Source organism: Penicillium alfredii (genome assembly GCF_028826965.1).
Source record: "Penicillium alfredii strain IBT 34128 chromosome Unknown utg000009l_segment0_segment0, whole genome shotgun sequence".
Taxonomy (NCBI): Eukaryota; Fungi; Ascomycota; class Eurotiomycetes; order Eurotiales; family Aspergillaceae; genus Penicillium; species Penicillium alfredii.
This window is the reverse complement of record NW_026622706.1, coordinates 2,712,796-2,738,312: the sequence shown is the minus strand read 5'-3', so window position 1 is coordinate 2,738,312 and position 25,517 is coordinate 2,712,796. Positions and strand designations below refer to the sequence as shown.

The 25,517-nt window shown below is 52.0% G+C and overlaps 11 protein-coding genes across 11 annotated transcripts; 7 read left to right on the top strand and 4 right to left on the bottom strand.

Moving 5' to 3' along the window:
* Positions 1–1,830: 1,830 nt before the first annotated feature.
* NUU61_006956 (amino acid permease GAP1) lies at positions 1,831–3,699 on the top strand (the record flags this gene model as incomplete). The annotated part of the gene is made up of 3 exons (XM_056657483.1): positions 1,831–2,107; positions 2,166–2,583; positions 2,637–3,699. 3 exons carry the CDS (start codon positions 1,831–1,833, stop codon positions 3,697–3,699), a joined length of 1,758 nt encoding a protein of 585 aa, XP_056510283.1.
* A 1,130-nt stretch (positions 3,700–4,829) lies between these two features.
* NUU61_006955 (GTPase-activating protein RGD2) lies at positions 4,830–7,719 on the top strand (the record flags this gene model as incomplete). Its single annotated transcript, XM_056657482.1, has 5 exons — positions 4,830–5,060; positions 5,132–6,278; positions 6,342–6,437; positions 6,489–6,674; positions 6,728–7,719. 5 exons carry the CDS (start codon positions 4,830–4,832, stop codon positions 7,717–7,719), a joined length of 2,652 nt encoding a protein of 883 aa, XP_056510282.1.
* Positions 7,720–8,563: 844 nt separating this feature from the next.
* On the bottom strand, positions 8,564–9,007 carry NUU61_006954 (kinase-like protein; the record flags this gene model as incomplete). The annotated part of the gene is made up of 1 exon (XM_056657481.1): positions 8,564–9,007. The coding sequence occupies one exon, from the start codon at positions 9,005–9,007 to the stop codon at positions 8,564–8,566; it is 444 nt and encodes a 147-aa protein (XP_056510281.1).
* A 709-nt stretch (positions 9,008–9,716) lies between these two features.
* On the bottom strand, positions 9,717–11,758 carry NUU61_006953 (AAA family ATPase CDC6; the record flags this gene model as incomplete). The annotated part of the gene is made up of 3 exons (XM_056657480.1): positions 9,717–11,341; positions 11,402–11,650; positions 11,707–11,758. 3 exons carry the CDS (start codon positions 11,756–11,758, stop codon positions 9,717–9,719), a joined length of 1,926 nt encoding a protein of 641 aa, XP_056510280.1.
* Positions 11,759–12,250: 492 nt separating this feature from the next.
* NUU61_006952 (DNA-protein crosslink repair co-factor UBX5) lies at positions 12,251–13,848 on the top strand (the record flags this gene model as incomplete). Its single annotated transcript, XM_056657479.1, has 2 exons — positions 12,251–12,710; positions 12,773–13,848. 2 exons carry the CDS (start codon positions 12,251–12,253, stop codon positions 13,846–13,848), a joined length of 1,536 nt encoding a protein of 511 aa, XP_056510279.1.
* A 739-nt stretch (positions 13,849–14,587) lies between these two features.
* On the top strand, positions 14,588–16,783 carry NUU61_006951 (STE20 family serine/threonine-protein kinase; the record flags this gene model as incomplete). The annotated part of the gene is made up of 4 exons (XM_056657478.1): positions 14,588–14,639; positions 14,695–14,725; positions 14,793–15,109; positions 15,165–16,783. The coding sequence occupies 4 exons, from the start codon at positions 14,588–14,590 to the stop codon at positions 16,781–16,783; spliced, it is 2,019 nt and encodes a 672-aa protein (XP_056510278.1).
* Positions 16,784–17,177: 394 nt separating this feature from the next.
* Positions 17,178–18,225, bottom strand: NUU61_006950 (putative C6 transcription factor; the record flags this gene model as incomplete). Its single annotated transcript, XM_056657477.1, has 4 exons — positions 17,178–17,549; positions 17,594–17,801; positions 17,954–18,156; positions 18,217–18,225. The coding sequence occupies 4 exons, from the start codon at positions 18,223–18,225 to the stop codon at positions 17,178–17,180; spliced, it is 792 nt and encodes a 263-aa protein (XP_056510277.1).
* A 415-nt stretch (positions 18,226–18,640) lies between these two features.
* Positions 18,641–20,034, top strand: NUU61_006949 (L-rhamnonate dehydratase; the record flags this gene model as incomplete). Its single annotated transcript, XM_056657476.1, has 3 exons — positions 18,641–18,727; positions 18,782–19,004; positions 19,067–20,034. The coding sequence occupies 3 exons, from the start codon at positions 18,641–18,643 to the stop codon at positions 20,032–20,034; spliced, it is 1,278 nt and encodes a 425-aa protein (XP_056510276.1).
* A 390-nt stretch (positions 20,035–20,424) lies between these two features.
* NUU61_006948 (SDR family NAD(P)-dependent oxidoreductase) lies at positions 20,425–21,459 on the top strand (the record flags this gene model as incomplete). The annotated part of the gene is made up of 4 exons (XM_056657475.1): positions 20,425–20,493; positions 20,566–20,834; positions 20,911–21,328; positions 21,409–21,459. The coding sequence occupies 4 exons, from the start codon at positions 20,425–20,427 to the stop codon at positions 21,457–21,459; spliced, it is 807 nt and encodes a 268-aa protein (XP_056510275.1).
* Positions 21,460–21,548: 89 nt separating this feature from the next.
* Positions 21,549–22,674, bottom strand: NUU61_006947 (uncharacterized protein; the record flags this gene model as incomplete). Its single annotated transcript, XM_056657474.1, has 2 exons — positions 21,549–21,970; positions 22,023–22,674. 2 exons carry the CDS (start codon positions 22,672–22,674, stop codon positions 21,549–21,551), a joined length of 1,074 nt encoding a protein of 357 aa, XP_056510274.1.
* A 609-nt stretch (positions 22,675–23,283) lies between these two features.
* On the top strand, positions 23,284–25,239 carry NUU61_006946 (fungal specific transcription factor domain-containing protein; the record flags this gene model as incomplete). Its single annotated transcript, XM_056657473.1, has 7 exons — positions 23,284–23,337; positions 23,401–23,456; positions 23,534–23,871; positions 23,931–24,238; positions 24,314–24,447; positions 24,503–25,139; positions 25,192–25,239. The coding sequence occupies 7 exons, from the start codon at positions 23,284–23,286 to the stop codon at positions 25,237–25,239; spliced, it is 1,575 nt and encodes a 524-aa protein (XP_056510273.1).
* Positions 25,240–25,517: the final 278 nt, after the last annotated feature.

Sequence of the window (25,517 nt, the reverse complement as noted above, 5' to 3'; positions counted from 1 at the left end):
TCAATTATGAGAAACATATGACATTGTTTTCTTTTTTTGTTATTTACCCCAGAAAATGTAGTGGAAACTGTTACCTAAGAGAAATGACATCCCCCCGCATTTTATAGACGCGCGACAACTCTAACGCGATGTTTATGAGGGATTTCTTGGAGATATCCTGCTGCTTTCTTTTTAGGGGGGCTGGTAGATCCCTGCAAAAGGGGCCGAAATGAATTGCCGCTTCATGGGAAATTGAATATTTCCCATGAATATTGGGAGCCAAGTTATTAGCAGTGTATCTACTGTGATTGTGTGGCCAAGCACACCAAGGAATACAGTTGCACCAATTTATTCCGTCGGTCGGCTTTTTTCTTTTTACTAAGAAAAAAAACACACAGAAATAACTGCGTTGCCTGCCAATCCCACTCGATGTTACCGTGGCTATCGCATAGACAGAGACAGCCAGTCACAGAGAGGTGGCGTTAGTGGCTGGTGGCATTCAAGCAATCGTACGAGGCTTCCATGGTTTGGGCGTATCTCTCTGTGGGTGTGTGATCAGAATCCATGAATTCAGGAATTAATTCAAGCTATGATAAGGAACTCGTGGTTTGGACTCCACTGACACTCCACTGAGTGAATAATGTTATCAGGCCAAGCTCACTTGATAACGATGGGCCCATAGGGCTTCTGCAGAGAACGTCTTACGATCAATTTGTTCCGAGCGAGTCGCTTAAGAGAATTCCTTGGCTCTAGGATAAACAAAGAAAAAAAATGAAAAATGAAAATGAAAATATAAAAAAAAAAGAGGGGGGAAGCTCCCACGGCTGTCGAGGCGCATTCCCAGGTATAAACCGAGGTTCATGGCAGCTTATTCTCCCGTGGCTTGCACTCAAAGTACTAGGTAGGGTACGGCAACGCCGATGGAGAGATTGCCACAATCCATTGAGTAAATAATCAGGAAGCGAGTGATCAAGGGGCCATTACACGCATATCCGCAGGAACGGATCCCCGTCGGCAGAGAGGCCAGGGCTGTCAGAATGTCAGATGCCAGATCTTGGAGTCTAGAAGAATCCTCGATCGGTGAAGGGGAAAGAGAAGAGCGAATATTCCCGAGAGAAACCCACTCCTTCATCTCTCTTATCAGCCCTTGTGATTGGCTTAAAAGGAAGTGCGGAGAGACCGATCCCTGCCGTGTTGAGGGGGCCGAGAAGCTTGGCTTTGGATGGATTATTGACAGAGATATCCCATGGATGTCAAAGAAATAATTCAATTCCATGGCTTTCCTTAGCTATATTCAACCTGTGGTTTTTCAGTCCAGTCTGAGGTATCCATGGACACTAACAAAGGTGAAGGTCTGTGTAGAAAAGAGACAAGATAAGTCCAAGTGAAACATTTGCTTATCTCGGAGAATATGGGGAACTTGGCTATCTCCCACTATTTCTGACTCGGACCCTCCTCAGCCGGTTCTTTCTGCCAAGGGGCCCGGGGATGAGGTCTAAGCGCATCATCTTACTAGGGCTACTATGCCCGGTCTGTGTAGCTCGGAGGCAAAACACAGGATTAAGTGGATGCCATTTAAATAAAACAATAAAAAAATAAAAAGGTAAAATAGGCAAAGTGAATGATTAGCTGGTCCGTCTTAAACCAAGTATTTAAAAACAGCCTTTCCCACCCATACCTTGCACAGTAGATTGATTTCCCTGTCCATCCAGCCTGGTCGGACTGGGGCATCTACAAACCACTTAGATCTCTTCCTCTCACCCCCCTTTCCATCTCCCTCTTCCTCTTCCTCTTCCTCACTCTCTCTCTCTTAAGCCCATCCATCCACTCCAAAAGAAGACTCAGCCTACCATGGAGGAAAAGAAATTTACAGAGTCGCACGCGACTCCGGCCTCGGACACTCCCCCATCTTATGGCGATTCGGAGCCCACTAAGGGAGGCTACGGCCAACGCATCCTCGATAGTTTCAAGCGAGACCCAAATGCCCAGATTACTGGTGGCCATCCTGCTGGTGCCGATGGCTCTGGCTTCGACATTGAAACTGCCGCCCAGAACACCGCCTCGTCTCCGCTGCAGCGTCGCCTGAAGGGTCGTCACCTGCAGATGATTGCGATCGGGGGTTCTATTGGTATGTGAAAAGAAATCAAAGTCTTTCGTGCTTTCTAGAAGTCGCTGACTCTTTCCAGGTACTGGTCTCTTCGTCGGCTCGGGAACCGTTTTGAGTACTGGTGGTCCAGCGTCGGTCGTCATTGCCTATGTCCTGATCGGATGCATGCTGTACTGCACGGTCCATGCCCTGGGTGAGATGGCGGTTCTCTTCCCCGTCGCCGGCTCTTTTGCCCACTACTCGACTCGTTTCATCGATCCTGCCTGGGGTTTCGCCATGGGCTGGAACTATGCCCTGCAGTGGTTGGTTGTCTTACCCTTAGAAATTGTCGCGGCTTCAATCACGGTCGATTATTGGAACGCAGGCGTATCTAATGCCGCCTGGGTGACAATATTCTGGGTCCTCATCGTCTCGATCAACTTGTTCGGCGTCCGGGGTTACGGTGAAGCGGAATTTGTCTTCTCTATCATCAAAGTCATCGCCGTCATTGGTTTCATGTAAGTATCCCGACAGCTCGATCCATTGGACCGTTACTGACTAGGTTGGGCAGCATCCTCGGAATTATCCTCAACTGCGGTGGTGGTCCCCAGGGTGGCTATATTGGTGGGAAGTACTGGCATGAGCCGGGCGCTTTCCACAATGGGTTCAAGGGTCTCTGCAGTGTCTTCGTCAATGCTGCTTTTGCCTTCGCGGGTACTGAGCTGGTTGGTTTGGCCGCGGCTGAGACCGCCAACCCTCGCAAGTCTCTCCCCACTGCAGTGAAGCAGGTCTTCTGGCGTATCGCTCTCTTCTACGTGGTTTGCCTCACCATTGTGGGCCTCCTGGTTCGGTACGACGACCCCAAGCTCCTGAGTGGGAGCTCCAGCGCCGATGCTCACGCCTCGCCGTTCGTCATTGCCATCGAACATGCCGGTATCTCTGGCCTGCCCTCGGTCATGAACGTCGTGATTATGATTGCCGTTTTGTCTGTCGGCAACTCGTCCGTCTATGGCTCATCCCGCACTCTGGCCGCGCTGGCTGAACAGGGCCAGGCGCCCCGGTTCCTTGCCTACATCGACCGCAAGGGTCGGCCTCTGTGGGCCATTTGTATCGCTTCCGTCCTGGGTCTGCTCTGCTACCTTGCTGCCTCGGACAAGCAAACCGACGCCTTTGAGTGGATGATGGCTATCTCTGGTCTTTCGTCTATCTTCACCTGGGGTTCGGTGTGTCTCGCCCATATCCGCTTCCGCCGCGCATGGAAGATCCAGGGCCACAGCCTCAACGAGTTGGCCTTCGTCTCGCAGCCCGGCCTGATCGGCTCGTGGGTTGGGTTCATCTTCAATTGTCTCGTTCTGGTTGCCCAGTTCTGGGTCGGTTTCGCCCCAGTCGGCTACGCCTCGAAGACCCCCCAGGAACTGGTCGAGAATTTCTTTTCTGTTTACCTGGCTGCCCCTGTTGTCATCTTGTTTTACGTCCCGTACAAGTTCTGGTACAAGACCAAGTTTGTGCGCTCACACGAAGTGGATCTGGTCACGGGTCGTCGCGAACTGGACATCCAGCATTTGATTGAGCAGGAGAGGGCCGAGCAGGCAGCATGGCCCGTCTGGAAGAAGGCCTACAAGTTCTTTTGCTAGAGCAAAGGGTGGTTTTTTGCTATTTTGGGGAGGTTGCTGTGCTCTCTCCCCTGATTTGTTATTTTTTATATCCATATCCATCTCTCTCTTGACGATGTCGTTACGAATCCTAGGTTTTGCTGACGAATACCATGATTTTGAATGGGAACTCTGATGAATGTTCAAATGGTCTCATACAAATGGTCTCATACTTGAAAGCCTTGCATGTGGATGTAGCCTCATGGCACAACCTGGGGATGGTATTGACATTACCACGTACCCTCGACCGAGATGCAGAGGTACTTAGGGGATACCTGCATAAGCTCAGTGCTACTGTGGGTATGTATGTGCCTAGAAGTACTTTATTGGAATATATATTCCCAAGTCCTGGTTCTATCACTCCCCCCCCCTTTTTTTTTTTTTTTGATGCCTAGCAGACACAATGGCAAGTCACTATTCCCCAAAGGTATTTTTCAGTCCCAAAAATAGCGCCCAAGTGCGTGGATCTCTCTGTGGAGCCATCTAAGACAACGAAGGCTTCTTTGGGCCCCCGTATGGCGGTAAGCTGGGCGTAACGTGACGAGCCACATCACACTGCGATCTGGAAATTCATCAACATCGGCATCTCTCTCGCAGTCTCGCTTCTCCCCTGTTCCTATTGTTTTCTTTTCTTTGTTGTTCTTGCTTTGCTCAGTTGCGCCAGCCAGTTTCTTCCCTACCTCTCTACGCAATTGCTCTGCCTGGCTTCCGTTCGCTTACTTCCTCCTTCCCCGTCTTTGGCAACCCCGGCGCTTGCCCGCGTGGACTCTCCGGCTTTCGCATTCCTCAACGATCGTCCTCCCCCCCCCCCGGGCTTGCTCTGTCGCCAAGTGGATGTGCTGAGCCATCTGGTGCAAAATCCGGTTGGTAATCCATTTGCTTACGAAGTCTCCGATCAGTACCCCGACTTATCAGGCAGAAGCCTATCTCCGAATCGACAACTCCGGATCCTTTCCCTGACCTGCGCGCCATCGGTCCGACTCCAATTCCTGTCTCGAATTGTTGATTCAGACCTTCTCGATTCACTTTCACAAAAAAACTGGCCATTGTGACTTGCTTTACGTGTATCTGGTTGACCGCGTGAAGCGTATTTTTTGTCGCTTGCCGTCACAATGCCTGGATTCGCGGATTCGTTTTGGACGCCCGACTATGCCACGGGCCTCGGAGTGCTTTACGGAAAGCTGCAGCAGGGTGTGGTGGAGAATCGGCAGATCTTGACTATCGCGTCTATGCGGGCGGATGCAGAAGAGCAATATGGCCTGCGCATGGGAGACATCGCTCCCAGTGTGGATAAGCTCACTGCAGTGGGATTTGGCAAGGATGATGGGGCCAGTGTGCGGAAGGTATGTCGATATTTGCTTGTGTGGTCTATTGGACCGGGGAACTGACGTGTCTGTCTTGATTCTTTTTGCAGGCCTACGAGGGAGTCCGTTCCGAGATGGTCGATTCCGCCCGGAATCACCAGAAAATGGCCAGCAATATCCGTGAGCTTGTTGTGTCGCCTTTCCGACGATGGAGCGAACAGCACGATATTCGGATCCAGGCCTCGCATGACAACCTGCAGGTGCGGATCAAGGAGCATGCGAAACAAGTGGAGTTGGTGAAAAAGCTGCGCAGCCATTATTTCAACAAGTGTCGTGTGGTGGAGGACCTGGAGGAAGAGAACAAGCTGGCTTTCCAAGCTCCCGAGTCGAGCCCCAAGGCCAAGGCGACGCCGAAGATCGTCCTCCCCGTCGAGGAAGAGCCTGAGGAGGAGCCCGTCGAACTGGGTGATCGCGTCTATCCTCCCGAGGAGATAAAGAAGCTTTTGAAACACATGCTGGACAACATTAAGCTGGGTGAGGCGAAGGTGCCCATCATTGGCATGTACCAGAACACGTCAACGGGCGCGGATATAGTGGAGTACATACAAAACCACCTGAGCGGCAATAGCCTTCCTCAAGCAGAGAGGATCGGTCAGGACTTGGTGGACAATGGCTTTCTTCGTTTGATCGGTAACATGGGAAACGTCTTTGCCAACAGCTCCAAGATGAACTACCAATGGCGTTCCAAGGTATTCCAGATCACGGGTATCCCCGAGAAGAAGAAGCCTCTGATGCGTGTTTCCTCGATGGCGTCGAGCGAAGACGGCAGCGAATCACCCATCTCGTCGGTCTCGGAGATGCTGTCTGGCTGGAACCCTCTCAACAACCCCTACCCGAACGAGACTCCTGCTGAGAAGCTCCGGAGAGAGGCCTCGGAGGCTGATGAGCGGTACAAGTCGGCTGTGCGTCGTCTTGATCAGCTCCGATGCCGCCTGGAGGAGGTGATCATTGAAAATCTACGCTTCATGGAGCAGTGCGAGCTGGATCGGCTCAAGGCCATCAAGGCCGTGGTCCTTGATTTCTCTGGCGCGATCAGCAATGTCATCCCCAACCTCCAGAGCACGGTCGACCATATGATGCTGTACCAGGAGACGATTCAGCCTCTGGGTGATTTGAGGTATTTGTTGGAGAATTACCGAACGGGAGGGTTCGTTCCTCGGGTCCAGGCGTACGAGAACTACTATGGCTCCGTTGAAGGTATTTTTTTCGATCATATTTTATTCAGGCTCTTGACGACATGTCATGACTAACAAGCCACAGACCAAAACTTTGGTGTCGACCTCGAAGCTAGAGCCCGCGTCGACCGGAAGCGGGTTCCGATTCTTGTGACAACCATTCTGACCTACCTCGATAACCGTGAGTGGAAAATTAGCCGGCATTTCTAGTGAGATACTAATACTTCTATAGGCTACCCCGAGCTTGAAGGCGACGAAGCACGTCGTGCTATCTGGATTCATGATGTTTCGCTGGCGTCCACGCATCAGCTGCGTAATACGTTGAACAACAGCAAAGTCGATTATCGCGAGGTGCTTCCGAAATACGAAATTCCCGTTATTGCAAGCGTTTTGAAACTGTACCTTCTGGAATTGCCAGGTTCGTTCTCCATCGTGGATTCCCTCAAGATCATCAAGTTAACCCGCCGATAGACTCCCTTGTTTCTTCACAAGTATATGAAATCGTGAAAACGATATACTCCACGACCGCTCATGAGACAACGGAAGAAGGGCGGCTCAAGGTCCTGCAGAGCACGCTTGGACAACTCCGCCTCGTCAACATTGCTACACTTGATGCCATTATGACCCATTTTACCCGCCTGCTTGACCTGACATCGGCCGATGAACAATACATCGCGACGCTGGCACAGAACCTGGCTTCCTGTGTTCTGCGGCCTCGTACGGAGAGTAGCCTGACGATGAATGAGCGCCACAGCTACCGATTGATTCGTGATCTGTTTGCTCACAAGGATGTCATCTTTGGCGAGCTGAAGCGACAATCGAGTGCGCTCGGCATTTCCACCTCCACTAGCCGTCCTCGTGCTATCAGCACTGATGAAAGTAACCGCCGCGCTGCCATGGAAGCCCGCCAACGCGCCATCGTCAATCGCAGCCGGGCCACTAGCCCTGCGGCTCGCACACGGCACCGCCGTGACCGTTCCAGTGGTGCCTCTGAATCTGGCCGGTTCCCGATCAATGTTGCGAGTCCGTCGGAGCGTCGCTCGACCCGAGGGAATAGTTTGGACGTGCCGATGTCGAACAGCAGTGACTCCCCGACTGCCCCTCCTCTCCCGACTGTTAACACCCAGACTGTTGAGCCTGTGACCAACGGCGCGGGCAGTAACTCGCCCGCAGTCATGAGCGCCAGTGTGTCCTCGGGTTCATCGAGCCCCCCTCCTCCCCCAGAGACCGCCTCGGACGGCTCTCCAACGCCGACCCCAACTCCTGCCCCCACGGCCACCGAGTTTGAGAAGCGCAGTTCTGTCCCCCGCTCCGCTGGTGCACGCTACACTCGCAAGCCCGGTCTTGGCAGCCTGTCTAGCTTCCCCACAAGTGCAGCATCGGATGCAGACAGTAAGCGAAGCAGTCTTGCCGAGAGCGAGCCCAAGGGCGTGACTCTGGAGGACAAACCCATGGATGATTAAACGCAGCCGAGAGACTTGTATAGACCAAAATCGGCGTCTTATGACAAGACCCGAAAGCGTGGACGACCATTTCTTTTTTGTTTCCAATTTGGAACTGATTTTCTATTTTTCCATTATTTTTTTGAACTTTGAATTTGTGCTCTCTTTTTGTCCAGACATGCATTTGTATGTATTGTCCTCATACCCTCTGCTAGCCTTGCTGCCCTACCTGCTCTGTGTTGCTTGCAGGTTTGTTATTTCCCCCCTTGATTCCTCGTGTGTTTTTCTCGTGGTGCCTTCTTTTGCCCCTTGTGTTTCTATCTCTTTGGTTTCGTGACCGTGTATGTATACTCTGATCCTTTTGCATATGAATCTTCTATCCCTTATGGGATTTGTCTATTTGTTATCTGTTGTAGATGTTTGGACGAATTGTTAAGTGTCTACTATAAGGTATGCTGAGGTCTCTGAGATGTGATTGGTGGGGATAGTCTCGAGATTTGGAAGTCTAGTATCTCAAGTATGAGGTAGTATTCGATGCTTCCTGTTGTTTGCTTAATGCATCCGAACAACCATGGCATCTCTCATTCTCCGACCCCGAGGAAGGATACGAGGCATGTGGACACGGAATCGATCCATAGCTTGGGTTGGATCCTTCTGGAGAGCCCGGGCCTGTTGATATGTGGGTTGGGGCGTAGAAGAACCGGGTGATAAGCCGGCCGAAGGAGAAGGTTTAGCCTTGACGGGAGTAAGCTGTGGAACTTGATTCCGGGGAGTTGTAAGGCCCTCTCCATTGAGGCATTTGACAAGTATCTGTGCAGCAGAGGCGCGCTCGCCCGGGTCAATTCTCGCCATATCTTGAATAATCTCAACACCTGCAGCGGCGGGCCAAAATGGCCTCGCGCGCGTCCCCTATGGACTTGAACTGCTCGGATCTCTGTCGAAATTCCTCTACATTCATTGTCCATACCATTGTAACATACAGAGACCACACGTCCGCCTTGTGCGTCTGGTCCCCTTCCTGCAACATCTCGAGGGCCATATAAAGCGGGCTGCCGACAGAGGTCGCGGCACTCACGGCGCGATTGCAGAGCCCGAAATCGCCGAGTTGGAACGAATATTGTGCATGTGATAGCGACGTGAAGCGTATGTTTTCTGGCTTCACGTCTCGGTGAATAATCTCGTTCGCTGCGAGAAAGTCTAGCGCCTGGAGCATCCGATGGAAGACGCAGTGGGCGAGGTTGGGGATGGACGAGATCGTCCCACTTGCGACCAATGATCTCCAGGTCCTGTTCTTGAGACCCATAAACATTTCTAGTTCTGGCCCGCTCCAACCCTGTGACGCGATATAATCGATGATATGTGGTTTAAGGCCATTGTATTAGCTCGGCGGCTCGAGATAATGGATGGGGGTTGACACACATGGCTGATCTTGGATAGAGTCTCAACTTCTCGCTTGAGTGCATAATACAGCGACTGCCTCCACGCTTCCTCGTTCAATGCTTTGTCAGGGAGTTGTAATAACTTGACAGCCATTGCCCTGCCCGTGTCGATGTCGATAGCATGGTATCGCAGAAGCAAGCGCTTGGACAACACGAGTATAGCGAAGAACGTGCCTCGAGCAGCGAAGCCTCAAGGGGTCACCAAGAGGATATATAAGCGAGGTAACTAAGGATAAGAGTAGAACACGACCACTATACAACAAGATACTCAGATGCATCAGAGCATTGAATTTAAGCTGTTTGAATAGCCAACCCACTGAATAACTTCATGATTTTTTTTTATTGCTTTTTCTCTATAAGACCAAAACCTCAACAAGTGATCTTGTCAAGTAACAAAAGAGAGGGCCATGGTTGACAAAAGAAAATCGTCAGGGACCTAACCACGGACAGGAAAGCTCTCGACTCCAAAAATGCAAGATAGCAGTGTTATACATGATATGAATGCCCGACACGACTCCAATAAGAATGCAGATTCGCTGTAAAATGCGCGGTCCTTCCAAAGCACCGCGAGGGGAAGAATTAGAGTCCCTCTCCACGAAGGAGCCGTCGCAGAATGCCTTCACCGGGACCGGCAATCTGACTATCGATTTCCTGTTGAGAAACAAAGCACACGAGTCCCTGTTCATCCAGCGCTTTGTGGGGTGTCGAAGGCGCGTTGCCAGATTTCGACGGCGTGCGTCGTATGTCAGAGCCCCCTCCCAAAGTCCCGCCTCGCCCACGACCTTGATACTCGCCGACCAGGCCCATTGTTTCCAAGTTACTCAGGACATCCTTGAACTCGGTAGCAGTCAAGGGGTGCAGGATGTTGTCGTTTCGGCACAATGCACAGTACGTGTCAAAGGCTTGCTTCACAGTGGGTGCTGACGCTCGGGACTTGGACGGCGTGCTGGGGATCTCGAATTCTCGGCGTTTTCGTTCGAGAGCAATCAGAGAGCAGATGGCGGCTTTCTGTTGAAGATTCAACCCCTGGAGTCTTTGAACGGTGCCCTGTCCAAAGGCCGACGAGGTGATTCTTGCTACATGTGCGATGCTGGCCCGTGGAGCTGTGATGACAGTGTATGCCGACATCGAGGTCGGAGGAGCGCCAGTGCCGCCTTTCGCAGACGACGATGACAAGTTTTTGTTCTCTGCCAGGATCGAGGACTTGTCACCATCGGCCAATTGCTTCTCGAGCTTCTGTTGGGTTTCTTGCTCAATGGCATCAATGGTACGTTTGATCAGCTCAAAAGCCTTCCGAAGATCTCCGGTTTGCGAGGCCACCTTTTTCGAGCAAAGTTGGATGGCAACCGGTTGGAGAAAGGGGACAAATTTTGGATCGGCATCAGGCCCAGCCGGGAGCAGTGACCGCAGACGGTTGGTAATGACGTTAGCGATGGATGCAGCATTGTACGGCAGAAATGGGAGGAGGGTAGGCTTGAGATTTTTGGCCTTCAGCTGCGGGAGGGACCGGTCGGTCAAATCCAGCGCGTTTGCGATGCCAATGAGCATGAGGGTGGATTTGCTATGCAATGACCACTCAAAAAGCGATTGCAGTACGCCGGAGTCCCCCATGAGCAGGTGGTCAATTTCATCCAAAGTGACCAGAAACAAATTTTTTGTTTTCTTGGATGGCAGGAACATGGCCTTCAATCGATCCGACTCGCTCTTCTTGAAGACCTCAGAATCCTCATCGAAGTCCTGAACGAGTTTGCTGTAGACATCGCGGGCATTCCGCATGCTCACGCAGTTTACATGCGACACTTTTACCTCCGACAGGTCGAGGTCGCGACACACTTCATCCACCATAGCACTCTTGCCTGTCCCTGGAGGTCCGCTGATGTAGAGGCAGCCGCCCTTCCGGGATTCGAGGCAGTCCCCAATGAAAGTGGTCAGCTTCTGTCGCTCAGTGTCTCGACCGACTAGCCGGCCTGAATTGGCCCCACGAGCAAATAGCTGCCTGGCTTGCGAGTACACAGAGGGTGCAGCCGTTGGGGTAGCACTCTGGCGAGGAGTGGGTGGGAGGTCACTGTGACGAGGGGTTCGTGGAGTCGCCGACTTGGCCCCAACTTGCACTCGATGCCGAGGGGTAACTGGTGAAGGCTGCAATGCATCTCGATATCGTGATTTCTGGGGCGTTTTGAATTCGACTGGTTTGGCGCTCTCCTCTTCAATGTCGTTCGGTTAGCCAAGTTGTCAAATTAGGGCCCCCCAAGATTTCCGCTTACCCGCTACTGGCTTCGAGGAGCGGAAATGAGAGTTGATATTGGTGGGAGACCCACCCTGGTTATCACGAAGTGTGTGCTTGGAAGGCGCCTTGTCCACCAAAGTCTTGTCAACGCCATTCTCTTGATCAGGCGGTTGATCCGCAACTTTTGCATTTGAGCGCAGTCGGCGGGGAGGCTGGGGGGCTTTGTCTTCACGGTGAACTCGGGGTGTGAGGGTGCGGCGCTTGCTGGCTGTCCGCACCGGCAATGCTGGAAATGGAAGTCAGTAAGTCCAGCACATCTTGAAAGGGAAGGAGGGCAGTTACCTTCTGACTCGATGGCACTACGAGTGCGCTTTCCCAACACGGTGGCAGCCATCGTGGTGTGTCACAACAAAGTAGGAGCGATGAAGAAGATGCAGTTGCCTCGGGGAATTCCACACGTTGTGCGCGCAGGTGCCAGGCGCGTCGAGACGCGTCGGACGCGTTATCCCCTAAGCGGTAAGATGTATTTCAGTAGTCTACAGCAACCACTTACGCATTACTTAGTCAGCCGTGCGTCACCGATGATCAGCGCGGATTCTCTGAGTTTTGGAGTGGTGGGACTTTCTCGGTGATGCGTTTGGTCTCTGTTCAATGTGATTGTTCTCTTTCTTTTCGAATTCTTGCTCTCACAGGCCTGTGCGGTTTTGGCCGTGTTGATACCCTCGACGAATCGTTTGCAGCAATTTGCAGCACATTTGCCTCTCCCCCACGGCTTCATTCAGATAGCCGAGCTTGAGACTTCGAAGCTCCCTGTGGGAATCTCAACAGACACCTTTCCTACCATCTATACTCCAACGAATACTTGCTTGTGCAACCTCACTGCACCATGGACAACGATGTGGTGGCTCAATTCACCGAGATCACCGGCTCGACGCCAGAGCTCGCAACACAGTACCTCCAGCTCACCGATTTCAACATCGAACAGGCCATGCAGCTGTACTTTGAGAACGGAGGCGCACCGTTGACTGAGGATCCGCCTCAGCCACCCCGCCACACTGGGTACGAGGACGAGTCTGGGGTAGTACATCTCGACTCGGACGACGAGGCTCCCCCCACTGCTCTGCCTAGATCATCTACAACATCAGGCCTTGGGTCGACCTTTGAGGACGATGCTGCCATGGCTCGCCGCCTCCAGCAGGAAATGTATGGGGGTCCTGATAACGACAACGATGAGGTGCGGGCGCCGATGGCGCGCACGACTGAAACGTTGGTGGGGCCTGAGCCGGATTTCGACGATGACATGCATGCCAATATTCTCGGTCAATTGCGTGCTCGTCAGCGAGGAGGTGAGTCTTGGGTGTTTTGTCGGGACCTTTGTGAAACGAAACCCCACTAACATAGTGCTCAGGTCGGCCAGGAATCTTCAACCAGAGAGACACTGCATCAATATGGCAGGGCGAGGCAGAGGAGTCACGGCGGGAACAACTCGCTACGGCGACGGGCGGCGCATCGGAGACCTCATCGAAATCTAATATGCTCGCCGAGATGTATCGGCCTCCGTTTGAGATTATGTCCCGGTTGCCGTGGGATGTGGCTCGCCAGGAAGGGCGTGATACAGAGAAGTGGCTGTTGGTCAACATTCAAGATTCGTCCGTCTTTGATTGCCAAGTTCTGAATCGTGATCTTTGGAAGGACAAGAGTGTTCAGGAAACGGTCACAGAGCATTTCATTTTCCTACAGTATGCGAAAGACGACCCTCGTGCCTCGGCCTACTTGCAGTACTACTTCCAGGCGAGCGATATCTCCGACAACTACCCGCACATTGCTATTATAGATCCTCGAACCGGCGAGCAAATGAAGGTTTGGTCGGGCCCGCCCGTAATGAAAGCAGCCGATTTCCTCATGCAGCTCCACGAATTCCTTGATCGCTACAGCCTGAACCACAATGTGCGCAACCCTGTTGCCAAGCGGAAATCGGAGAAGAAAGAAAAGACCGTCGACGCGATGACCGAGGAGGAGATGCTGGAAATGGCCATGAGGAACAGCCTCGGCGAAGGAGGCGCATCTGGGCCAAAGTTGGCAGACCCTGACGAGTTGACCCGCAGTACGGATGATGTGAAGGGCAAGGGCCGAGCCATCGAAGAAGATGTCAACATGGGTGGAACGGCTGACGAGACCGAGGAATCCCCGTTCAACTCGATTCCTAGCAACCAGCCACACACAGAGCCTGCTGCGGATCCCGCGACAACCACCCGTATTCAGTTCCGTCACCCGTCTGGTCGGGTCATCCGGCGATTTGCGCTGTCCGACCCTGTCCAACGAATCTACGAATGGCTCAAAGCAGATCCTCCCCTTGAGGACAAAGCTGGTGTGGAATTTGAGCTGAATGCTATGGGTCGCAATTTGATTGACCAGTTGAACACTAGCATCGAGGACGCTGGGCTGAAGAATGGCACGGTGATGATTGGATACCTGGAAGACTGATAGTCTTTTCCTAAAGGGATGCAACTCAGACTCGCATAGGGACCCAGCCTTACCCTACTAATACCAAAACACTTGAATTGAACCTCCATCATAGTATGTTCTTGATCAACAATTCTCCGTTCTCCGGAAGGATTTACATACTTCGTAGCCCCATCAATACACCGCCCCAGATAAGCTTCACCGCCGGGCAGAATGCGCCCCGCGTCGATAAACACACGCAAGGGAAGCGTCTCCTGTCATCTTCCCTAGCTCCCGCGACTCGAGTATATACTGCACAAGTTTTTTGTGAAAGTCCACGATGTTGCATGGTTAATGCTATATTGAGTTGAAGGGCTCTGACCCCTGATTCCGCCGGACCCGCTTTGCTCAGCGCCCCTCGCATCTCAGCCCGCCGTGGGATAAGCCAAGCCACAAACATACTACGGTCTTTGCTGCGCGTACTCTTACCAGGAGGTGAACGAGCATTCAACCCGCCCTTTTGACCTAGTCTCTGTTTTTGCCTTCGGTTCTGATCTTCTTCTCGTCTTAGACTGATCTCTGTCGCTCTGTGCGTGCTTTTATCCTTCCATCAGTCCCGACCTGAACATTCTCCACTTTTATCATTCTCACTGCTTCTTTTGCCTATTTCATTTGCTTCACCTTTCCTCTCCTCCACCTGTGGGATACGTGAGATTGACCGGCGTCGATTCCACAGTGCTACATGAATCTCGCCCTCTTGCTGCGACTCAGATAAGCCAACATGCCTCCTCCAATCGACCCGGAAACCATCTACACCAAACAGACCTGCATTGGTATGTGTGCCTGGAGGACCAGCAATGAAAATACTGACATGGAATGGGGGCACAGGAGGTGGAAGCTTCGGCAAAGTCTACAAAGGGTAAGTGAGATTCTTGAACACAATTCTTGTTTGCTGGTCCTTGTCCTAACTTGAAATGACTTGAAAGTGTGGATCGACGAACCGGAGAATCTGTGGCCATCAAAATCATCGATGTCGAAAACGCTGAGGATGATGTGGACGACATTATCAAGGAGATTGCGATTCTGTCGGAGTTGAAGTCGCTCTATGTGACCAAGTACCATGGCTCCTATTTGAAAGGTTCTTACTTGTGGATCATCATGGAGTTCTGCTCAGGTGGGAGCTGCCAAGGTTTGCTGCGCTCTGGAACGATCAGCGAAGAATACATCGCCATCATCCTGCGAGAACTTCTACGAGGACTGGACTACCTCCATGGCGATCAGAAGCTGCACCGAGATATCAAAGGTAATTGCATTACTACTGGTAAAATGATAGATAGGGGATGTTGATGAACCTACAGCTGCGAACATCCTGTTGAGCGCTAGCGGCCAGGTCAAATTGGCTGACTTCGGAGTCTCGGGACAATTGTCGGCGACCATGACCAAAAAGAACACATTCGTCGGGACTCCGTTTTGGATGGCACCAGAAGTCATTAAGCAATCGGGTTATGACTACAAGGCGGATATCTGGTCTCTGGGCATCTCAGCGATCGAATTGGCATGTGGAGACCCGCCATATGCTGACATCCATCCGATGAAGGTGTTGTTCTTGATTCCCAAGAACCCCCCTCCCACGCTGCAAGGCAATTTCAGCAAGCCTTTCAAGCAATTCGTGGATATGTGCTTGCGCCGAGACCCCAAGGAACGACCGTCGGCCAAGGAGTTGCTGGAGCACCCGTTTATCAAACGCGCCAAAAGAACAACCTACCTGACTGAGTTAATTGAACGCGCAGAGCGTTGGCAAGCTACCCACCACGGCCAAGACGATGACCAGGATGGGTATGAAGAATGGGATGAGGACCAGCCTTCCAACGACAGGTCCGAGGAAGAGGAAGACCTGTGGGACTTTGGTACGGTTCGCCCTGCAGGACGAGCGCCCGCTCCCGCATTGAAGCCGTTGAATGCCTCGGGTACCAATTCTCGAAGCAACGAGACCGACGAATGGGATCTGCGCGATGAAAGCTCCAAGCAAGCTCCAGCTCCCCATCAGCAGGTACCAAATCAGACAATGATTCCAAACCCTGCCCTCAGCAATTCTGCTTCTAAAACCCTTCTCCCGTCATCGGTGCCATCTTCGTCGATGAAACAAACTCCTGCACAGGCCTTGCCTTTTCCTTCACGCAATGCCCCACCTGCAACGACCGCCAAACCACTTCCGGAGAAACCGCCTTCCATGGGACAGAATGAACGATATGCACAAGCAGTGATGGACTATGCGGAAGGGCTTGGGACGGACTCAGCATCTCCTTCGCCGGTCGACACCACAGCCAGCAAGGCTGTTCTATCCAGTGATCCGAAATCCACGAGTTCAAACACTGCCGAACATTCTCCCGCCTCAGGTGGCCCAGTCTCGAGAAAGCCAGCGCCACCGCAGCATATCACCCCCGGCAACAACTCTGCCCAAGTATACCCCCGCCAATTGTCTCACGCAAGTGCCTTCAAGCAGCCAGAGGCATCGTCCCAGGCGAAGCAGCACACTGGGCTCAAGTCCAAGCGCGCCCCAACACCTCATGGAGAGCGCGTCAACCACTACCACCCACCAGCACCTAGTCGGCCCAATCCAAACGATTCGGGAAAGGCTCTTACTGAAAAAGAGCGAACCACCGCCTGCGGCTCCGTCATCCTCCCCGCGCTGCGTGCTGCGATGAACCGACGTGCCCGTCACCTGGCCCGCCTCGAACCAGGCCGGAACCCCAGCCGCGGACGGCCAACCCGTGAAGACGAAATGGAGTGGCAGCGCAGCGTGCGCATTCATCGTGGCATGGAGCAAATCACTGAAGAACTCACCAAGTCCTTTATTAACCTTCACCGCTGGGACATGGAGAACCCCATGGATATGGATGGAGGCGTCAATGCTGTTCTAGATGCCTTCCTCGAAGAGGTTCTGGTGCGAGTTCAGCCTTCTCCTGCGCCCAACTAGAGTTGATTGTGCCAATGCTGGATTGAATGTCCATTGATCGAGTTTCTTGTTGGGATTATGATTTTATGCCGTGACTTTTCTTTCTTTTCTTCTCTCTGTTACTTTGTTGTCTCGGCGTTGAGGTTGTTGGAGTGGTTTTCATTTGCACTTTTCTGTCTGTCATCACGTACATGGTCATGTTATCTTCTTGTGTGATTACCCTTGGGCCCGTGGCTCAATGTGTGTGTAGATCTGACACGCTCTCCAAAAAAAAGGGAAAACAGGAAATGAATGGCTCGAGTCAATGAACAAAGTGTACTAGGATGTCTACGAGTAATTGTGCTGGTCTTGAGTGTTGGTCTACGTGAAGTCTCTAAAATTCGAACCCTTTGGATTGAACTATCGGCTGAGACCTTCATTTGCCTGATGTTCTATATATTCGGACATGAGAATCCTTCGATGAGGAACATTCAATACTGTAAGCTGTTGGGTCTGGAGCATGAGCAGGTGGAACACGAGGTACATTGAAGAAACCAAAGACATCGAGGTACTCGAGTTCATTTGGGACCAGGTTCCGGGCCGGCAGGATAGGCGCGGGTCCCGGCTGATGGCCTTCATTGGTATTGCCGTTACTAACAGGGGATTCCCGTGGTTGGCGCGAGATCAAAAAGTCCAGGTCAAAAGCGCAGCGGCGCATGTCGGCCAGGATCTTGACCGTCGACGGCTTGGAGCGTTCGCCGTCTGTCGCGGCGGACTGCTGGTACTCGCCGTATTCGTCGAGGACGCGCTGTAGGATATTACTGTAGCGTTCGGCAACTTTCCAGTACTGACCCATGCGGGCCAGAGTATCGACAATAAAAATAGGATGTCGGGGCTGACGGTGTGAGCGATGGTGGAGCCGTGGACGAGAAGTAGTCGTGCGGATACCCAGAGGGCGAATGCGAAGGGAGGGCCGAGTTTGTCGAGCATGTTGTGCTCTACGACAAATCGCGTCACTGAGAGGTTATTATCCACAGCCAGGAGGCACCGCTGGCTGGCACTGTATGATGGGGCGAATATTGGTGATCGTGTGGTTGGGTACGCAGCAGAGGAACGGAGACGAATGACGGCTCAGGGATGAGCATAAAGTAGTGAGCATCCCTGGAAACGTATATTGAACTAGAGGGAAACAAAAAAAGCGAGAATACTCACGTTTGGTAGGTAGCATGGAGCTGCACCCAGTCGCTGTGTAAACTGCGGCTGTGCTTCGAACCACTGAAGAGGCGAGACGAGTTCTCGTAGGCGTACTCCGCGGGTAAATTGAGCCCCCACGATATCAGCTCGCTATCAAGCTTCCTGTAGGTAGCCTGCCATTCTTCGACGTCGGAGAACCGGGGCAACCCCGCGTTTCTCCACTGGACGCATCCTTCAGGACGTCATAGCTAGTTGGTTGTGAGAAAATATATAGGACATACACCTTTCATGGAGATTGATGTACAATATCCATTAATGATCTGAGAGGGTGGAATGGTCAGATCTAATCAGGGAAGGGATTGAGATACAGTAACAGCGAGCACTATATATACTTCGTAACAAAAGCAGAGGTTTACAAGCATAGAATGAAACCTCTCGAGACTAACCAAACTACCACATATTTATCTCAGTCAGACTATTATCCCTCGGCATATTCACTGTTGTTGCCACGCTTTAATGTACAACGGTGTTGCGCTGTCGCGTTTGGTCCCGCTCCTCGGGCCAGCAATACCCCGAGGCCTCGGGTGCAGACGAGTTGAAATACGCCGGGCTCCCCGCGATTCTCCAAATCTCTTTTGTCCTCCTTGGTAGTTTCTTCTTCGAGACAATTTTTTATCGCGGACTTGACTTGCACACCAATCCACCATGAGCTCCACATCTAATTTCCCTCGCATCAAGGAGGTGCGCACCTTCATCATCGACGGGGTTGGCTCTGGAGGCGACTACCACAATGTATGTTGGACACCTGTATGTAGCAATAAGTCAGCCCACTGACAGTGTCTGCAGATCAAAGGAGGCCACTGGCTCGTCGACAGCAATATCTCAACTCCTATGACCAAGTGGGCGCAATACCGTGGCTCACGGACGTCGTGGGGAATCAATGTTCTGGGATCGTTCTGCGTTGAGATCGAGGCCACAGATGGAACCAAGGGCTTTGCAACTGGATTTGGCGGTCCTCCGGCATGCTGGCTCGTGCAGCAACACTTTGACCGGTTCCTGGTTGGCGCAGGTATGATCGAGGCATTTACCGCTTTGAATTTAACAGAAGTTCTAATAACTCCATTCGTTCAGATCCCCGTGACACCAACGATTTGTTCGAGAAGATGTACCGAGGCTCCATGTTCTACGGCCGCAAGGGTCTGCCGGTGGCCGTGATCTCGGTCATCGATTTGGCCTTGTGGGATCTCCTGGGCAAGATTCGCAACGAACCGGTGTACAAGCTCATTGGCGGGGCAACTCGGTCAAGACTAGACTTCTACTGCACAGGTCCACAGCCTGCAGCTGCCAAGGCGATGGGGTTCTCTGGCGCGAAAGTGGCATTGCCGCATGGCCCCGATGAGGGGACCGAGGGACTGCTCAAGAATGTCGAATACTTACGTCTGCAGCGAGCCAGCGTCGGACCGGACTTCCCTCTGCGAGTCGACTGCTACATGTCTTTGACAGTGCCGTACACAATTCAACTGGTTAAGCGCTGTGAGGCCTTGGGTCTTGATATTGACTGGTGGGAAGAATGTCTGTCCCCCGACGACTTCGACGGCCACGCACTCCTCAAGCGCGCCCACCCCACGGTCCAGTTCACCACCGGTGAGCACGAATACTCCCGGTATGGCTTCCGCAAACTGGTCGAAGGGCGCAACCTCGACATTCTTCAACCGGATGTCATGTGGGTTGGTGGGATGACTGAGCTGCTCAAGGTCTCTTCCCTTGCTGCTGCTTACGATCTCCCCGTTGTGCCCCATGCTTCAGGTCCTTACTCCTATCACTTCGTGGTCTCCCAGTCCAACAGCCCCTTCCAGGAATACCTGGCCAACTCGCCTGATGGCAAGTCCGTTGAGCCCGTGTTTGGAAACCTGTTCTTGAACGAGCCCATTCCCACCAAAGGTCATCTCGACGTTTCCATTTTGGACAAGCCCGGTTTTGGTCTTGAACTCAACCCGGCTGCACCACTCATTCCGGCTGCAGCCATCCTGACCCCAGCCCCCCAGAGGAGTCTTCGTGCTCCGGAGAACGAGCAGGCAGCAAATGGCTCAGCTGCGTAGGCATTCTGGTTAGGAACGCATATAATTGGTTAATTGGGCCATTCATGGTGCCTTGATTTGGACCGACTGTCTTCATCGAGTCCACGATTTCATGTATATAAAACAAATCCATCTGATTCAATAGACTGAATTGACTGCGGATGACATTCTCAGGATATCCAAAATAGTCAAAGCTGACCTTGGCCCCGCGTTTTGCGCCGTGCAATCTCGCATGGTTTTCTCTCGGTCACAGGCATTTGGTCCTCGGTGTCTGCGATGAGGGGAAGCACTCCACACTCGGGGCAACATCAGCACGAACCCCCCGAAATCTTATCGGCGGGAGAGCGGGACAGCTTTCGCAGAGAAACAATACTGCAACCACTCTTGGAACACACCGTGACGGTATCCTCAATGCCTCTCCCACAGCTGCTTGTTGGCAAAGTCGCTGCCATCACTGGCGGCCTCACAGGCATCGGACGGGTATGTTCGATTCCTTTCTATTGCTTGCTTGTCCTCCGAGGCCATACAATTATCTGACCTCGACTAACCTAGGCCATCGCCCTCGAATACCTCCGCCATGGAGCCAAAGTATCAATTAGCCATCTGGGCGGCTCAAAAGAAGATGACTTGCTGGCGGCATTGCAGAAAGACGTGAACGAGATCGAAGCAGGGGCAGACAAAACACGATTCCTCGCAGTAGCGGGCGACATCTCATTGCCAGATACAGGACGAGAATTTGTAGCAAAGACAGTCGAAAAGTTCGGTCGACTAGACGTGTTTGTGAGCAACGCCGGCGTGTGCCAATTCGCCGAGTTCCTAGAGTGAGTTCCCAACCTACAATTTCCATATTGGACCCCTGGGTTTTGTGTTCTGTCGTTCTGATCTCCCCAAAACCAGACTGGAGCCACCCTTGCTCAATCATACAATCTCCACGAATCTCTCCGGCGCCTTCTATGCTACGCAGGCCGCGGCACGGCAGATGGCCTTGACGCAATCTCCACCGGGTGGTTCCATTATCGGCGTCAGTTCCATCTCTGCTCTCGTTGGAGGCGGGCGGCAGACACACTATACGCCTACCAAAGCCGGTGTACTGAGCCTCATGCAATCGTGCGCGGTGGCATTGGGGAAATATGGCATTCGTTGCAATGCGCTGCTACCCGGGACTATCCGCACACAGTTGAATGATGCCGACATGGCGGACCCCACAAAACGCACATATATGGAGGGCCGAATCCCGCTGGGGAGACTCGGCCAGCCGCCGGACTTGGCTGGGCCCGCGGTGTTTTTGGCGTGTGAGGAGCTGAGTAGCTATGTTGTAAGTGTCTTGTCTTGTTTCACCTCGTTATAACCCTGCCTGTACTGTTGCTGTTGATTCTGATGTGGCTTCTTGAATAGACCGGAGCACAGATTCTGGTTGATGGTGGGCTTTTCGTCAATCTGCAGTGACATATTGTTGGCGTCGAATTACAACCCAGCAATTGATTACATCAATAAACCCAAATCAACTAAAAGTATAAATTACCACCATTAATCCTCTAGATACTAATTCCGTAGGCCTGTATAGCAACTCCTCCCCAGACTCCCTTCCGCTGCTCTTCCGTCAACCCCCTCTTCTCCAAAACACCCTCGACGACTTGTTTCCATCTGATCCATGAAACATCATTTCCTCCACCACCAATATTGCACACAGGCCAATCCGAGCCAAACATCACGCGTTCTGGCCCAAAAGCATCAAAGGCCACATCAGTCCAAGGCTGAAGGCGATCGACCAAACCAGAAATATCTAGATCTGCTTCGGCTGCCAGCGGTGGAAATTCAGAGAAAGCCCCGGACAGCTTCATATAAGTTCGACCATGTGCATGAGCCATCTTCGTGATAAGAAACTTCCATTTGAGATACTCTGGGTGGGTTTGAACAGCGTCGATTGGAAGTCGGAGATTTGGCTTGCATAGATGATCTGGAAAGATAATCAGTCATGGTGGTCAACAAAAGACGGGGGCCCGTCTTACTGATAACAATAGTAACTGCACCAGCATCATCCTTCTCGAACCCCCTATACACCTTTTCCATCATCTCCACTGCTTCTTGCAATTGACCCAATCCACCCTGCCTTGCATCCACTCCGAGATCAAACACCAGCCCTTCTCTCCCCAACCATCGTAGTCCTTCCACGAACCCAGTCTCGAGCATAGTTCCAGCCGCTTTGTCCTGCAATAGATATCGGACCCCACGGACTTTTTGCCAGACTTCTTCTGTTTGTGTTCTCTCTTTGGCTCTCGCCATGTACGCGCGCAGTATCTCCGGTCCACCAGGAACTGGTGCCCACGGGACAATTCCCAGACAGAGATCTCGATCAATCTCAGTATGCCCTTCTTTTGGGAGCGGCTTTCCCATCACAATTCTCGTGAGAAGAGACACTTCATCCAAGGCATGGAACCATCCTGGAGCGTCTGTGGAGGGCTGATCCACCACGGAGGAAATGCGGTCTGTTTCGAGGAATATAAAACCACGCAGATATTCCGAGGTTGACGAGGTTGCCTGACGGTATTCATCTAAGCTGTGCTGCGAGCCCAATGGATTGCTTGGGCCATGCCAGGCCAGACTTGGGAGGTGAGATGCGGGGAAGAGGTGGATGTGCGAGTCCACGATGGCAATGGGCATGGTGTATTTGAGTGCAATCCACTCGGATCAGAGGGATATTTGATAAAATCTTAATCTTTAAGATCTTCAAATCGAGGGTTTGGGTGCGAGGTTGAAGTTCAGCAGTTCCGTCGGTGGTTTTTGACCCGAGGTACAACGACCCCACTACTTTGAGCTGCTCGGCATCAGCGAAACAGTATGGTGGCGTATGAACACCTTGATATATAAAGTTTTTCTCAACCGTGCTCGCCGCTATAATCCTCTGCATATTCGACTGCATTATTTTGTTAATTGGTTGGCTGAAGCCCAAGGTTGCAGGGTTGCAGGTGAAGCTTTGTTAGGGAACACTTTGGCACCGAGTCTTTGTATGGAGGGCGATATTTCTACTTGCTTACCCTCGAATTCTTCGATTATGAAATCCACTCGTCTTGAAAACTGCTCGGTGACATCCATAGATCGAGTCCGTATTTCCCAAAATGGCAACTTGGGGGTGGAGGCAGGTTACATAATCCTGGATGGCGTCTGTTCCACGTTTGTGCCATCGACTTCTTCTTAATTTCTCCCTCGCAGAAGCGCACACTGTCTTCATAAACCAGTCTATGACTGCTCCAATATATTTGAGAAGATCAAATGATGCGAGTTGAAGGCATTGTCCCTCTGAGCAAGCCGAGATGCGACCCACTGGTTCGTGGACATTTTTGATTTAGAGACATGGACTAATCTGTTTCTAATTGTTTTTGAGATCAGGTGCTGCCTGCGCGACATGTCGGCAAAAGTCACGACGATGTGATCGTGCACGCCCCGTCTGTAGGCGTTGTATCAGCAAAGGATTGCACTGTGGTGGGTACCCTGACAAGTTTCGCTTCTGTGGCCTTGCCAGTCGCGGCAAATGGAAGAATCGGGAGGCTCCAACTACAGACCAGGAGCCTTCGTCTACAAGGCCACCACTGTCTTCACAGGAGCAGCCAGCAGACCAGGCAACATCGACATCAAAGCAGCTAGTGCAGCATGGCGGGCAGATCCCTCCAACGGGACGTGATGGCCCTCGAAGCCGATCGACTGACAGCAGACCAAACAATGTCCTTAGTTCACTGCATGATACTCGTGGATCCAGAATCCATCAAGCGGCATTGTCGACCCGGAGTCCAGTGTCAGATGAGAAGGCGAAGATAGACAAATTACTCGTGTCAAAAGAGGCCGAAACACTACTGGCCCATTGTAAGAGAGCCCAGAAATATTTGGCAGACCAGAAACGCAGCTAATATTTTGATATTAAGACGACCAAATCATATGTCCACATCAGATAGCCCAGCGTGCTGACAGCGCCGAAAATCCTTACCGACTATACGTGCTTCCGTTAGCATACGAGCAGATTGGCCTGCTATATGCCGTTCTCGCATTATCAGCATGCCATCTTGGGCACCTCAACTCTGATAGACATCTTTATGAGGCGGTTGCTGTCAACTATCGTGTCAATGCTATCACTGCGCTGGGAGCTGCCATTCGTAAAGGATGCTCGGGGAATTTTGATAAAAGTGAGCGGGATGGCGTCTTTGCCACTATCCAAATCCTGCTCCTTCATGATGTAAGTCTCACTATATCGGGCTGTTGCTTTACTATAATGGGAGCGAAGAAGCTCATTATTGATTTGTTGTATCAGATCTGTGAGACGGGCATCTCGGCGCATGGGGCTCATATTTCGGGGGCAATGTCCATCTGCTCCCAGTTGATGCTGGATCAGCGTTTAACTATGGACCAAGAGCGCACAGTGTTTTTCCTTGGCAATCTTGCATGGTAAGACTTCCCGTTCGACGCAAATAAGCCATCAATCTAAACATCTGTCAAAAAGGCTGGACATTATTCGTGCATTTTCGGGGCCAGAAAAGTTGTGCTTCACAGGGGAGCTTCGCGAACGACTGCTATCGTTGGGCAACTTAAGATTCGAAGCAGTCAATGGTTGCCCAAGAGAGCTAGTCCTCATTATTGGAAAGTTGTTGGAGCAGGCAAAAGCGCATGCTAGTGGCAAACTCGGCGTAAGACAATATGTGGACATGCTCCAACATTCGATACACAGGCTCTACCTCTGGGATAGCTCTCGGTGCATTTACCCCGATGATAACCCTCTTTGGATTTCAGTTGCTGAGGCATTCCGTCATGCCTGTATCCTCCGCGCTCTGCGTCTCCTCGATGTCACGGAGCCTGCCCACGAACCGCGGATTCAGGAGTCTGTGACTGCAATCTTGGATTCCGTGGCCAACGTCCCTGGAGAGAGCCCTCTGATAGAGCTCATGATCCTTCCGCTTTTCATGGCAGGCGCTGACTGCCTCTCGCCACACTCCCGTCATTATATCCTGCTCAGGTTTTCAGAGATTAAGGCCAGATCGGAGATGAGTAACACAGCACCAAGGACGCTGCTCGAGAAGGTATGGCAAGAACGAGAGAAACGACCCAAGCGTGATCAAAGCAACGTTCCTTGGATGTTTTTCGTAAGTCACGTCCCCTGCCCCCCACGGAGATCGGTTTTCTGACACTTTCTAGACATATGACTCCGAGTCTACCCATCAAGATGATTACTTGATCATTTAAGAAACCGCATAGACTCCCATTCCAGGACATAAACATCAAAAATGGCTTCGCAATAACTTTCGAGTCATATTCTTTTCTCTTTTGAGAAAGTAGGTCTGCATTTATGGGCGCCCACTCCCTCGCGTCTCAACATTGTTTCCTGGACTCCCGGTTCCCAAATTCGGATGAGAATCAACCCGATGTTTTCAAGTTCACGGTTCCCGAGATCATATGGAGCATGCCGATCATCAGGATGCATGTAACCCCCCGCCCCCGCCGGAAGGATCTCGCGTTGAGAC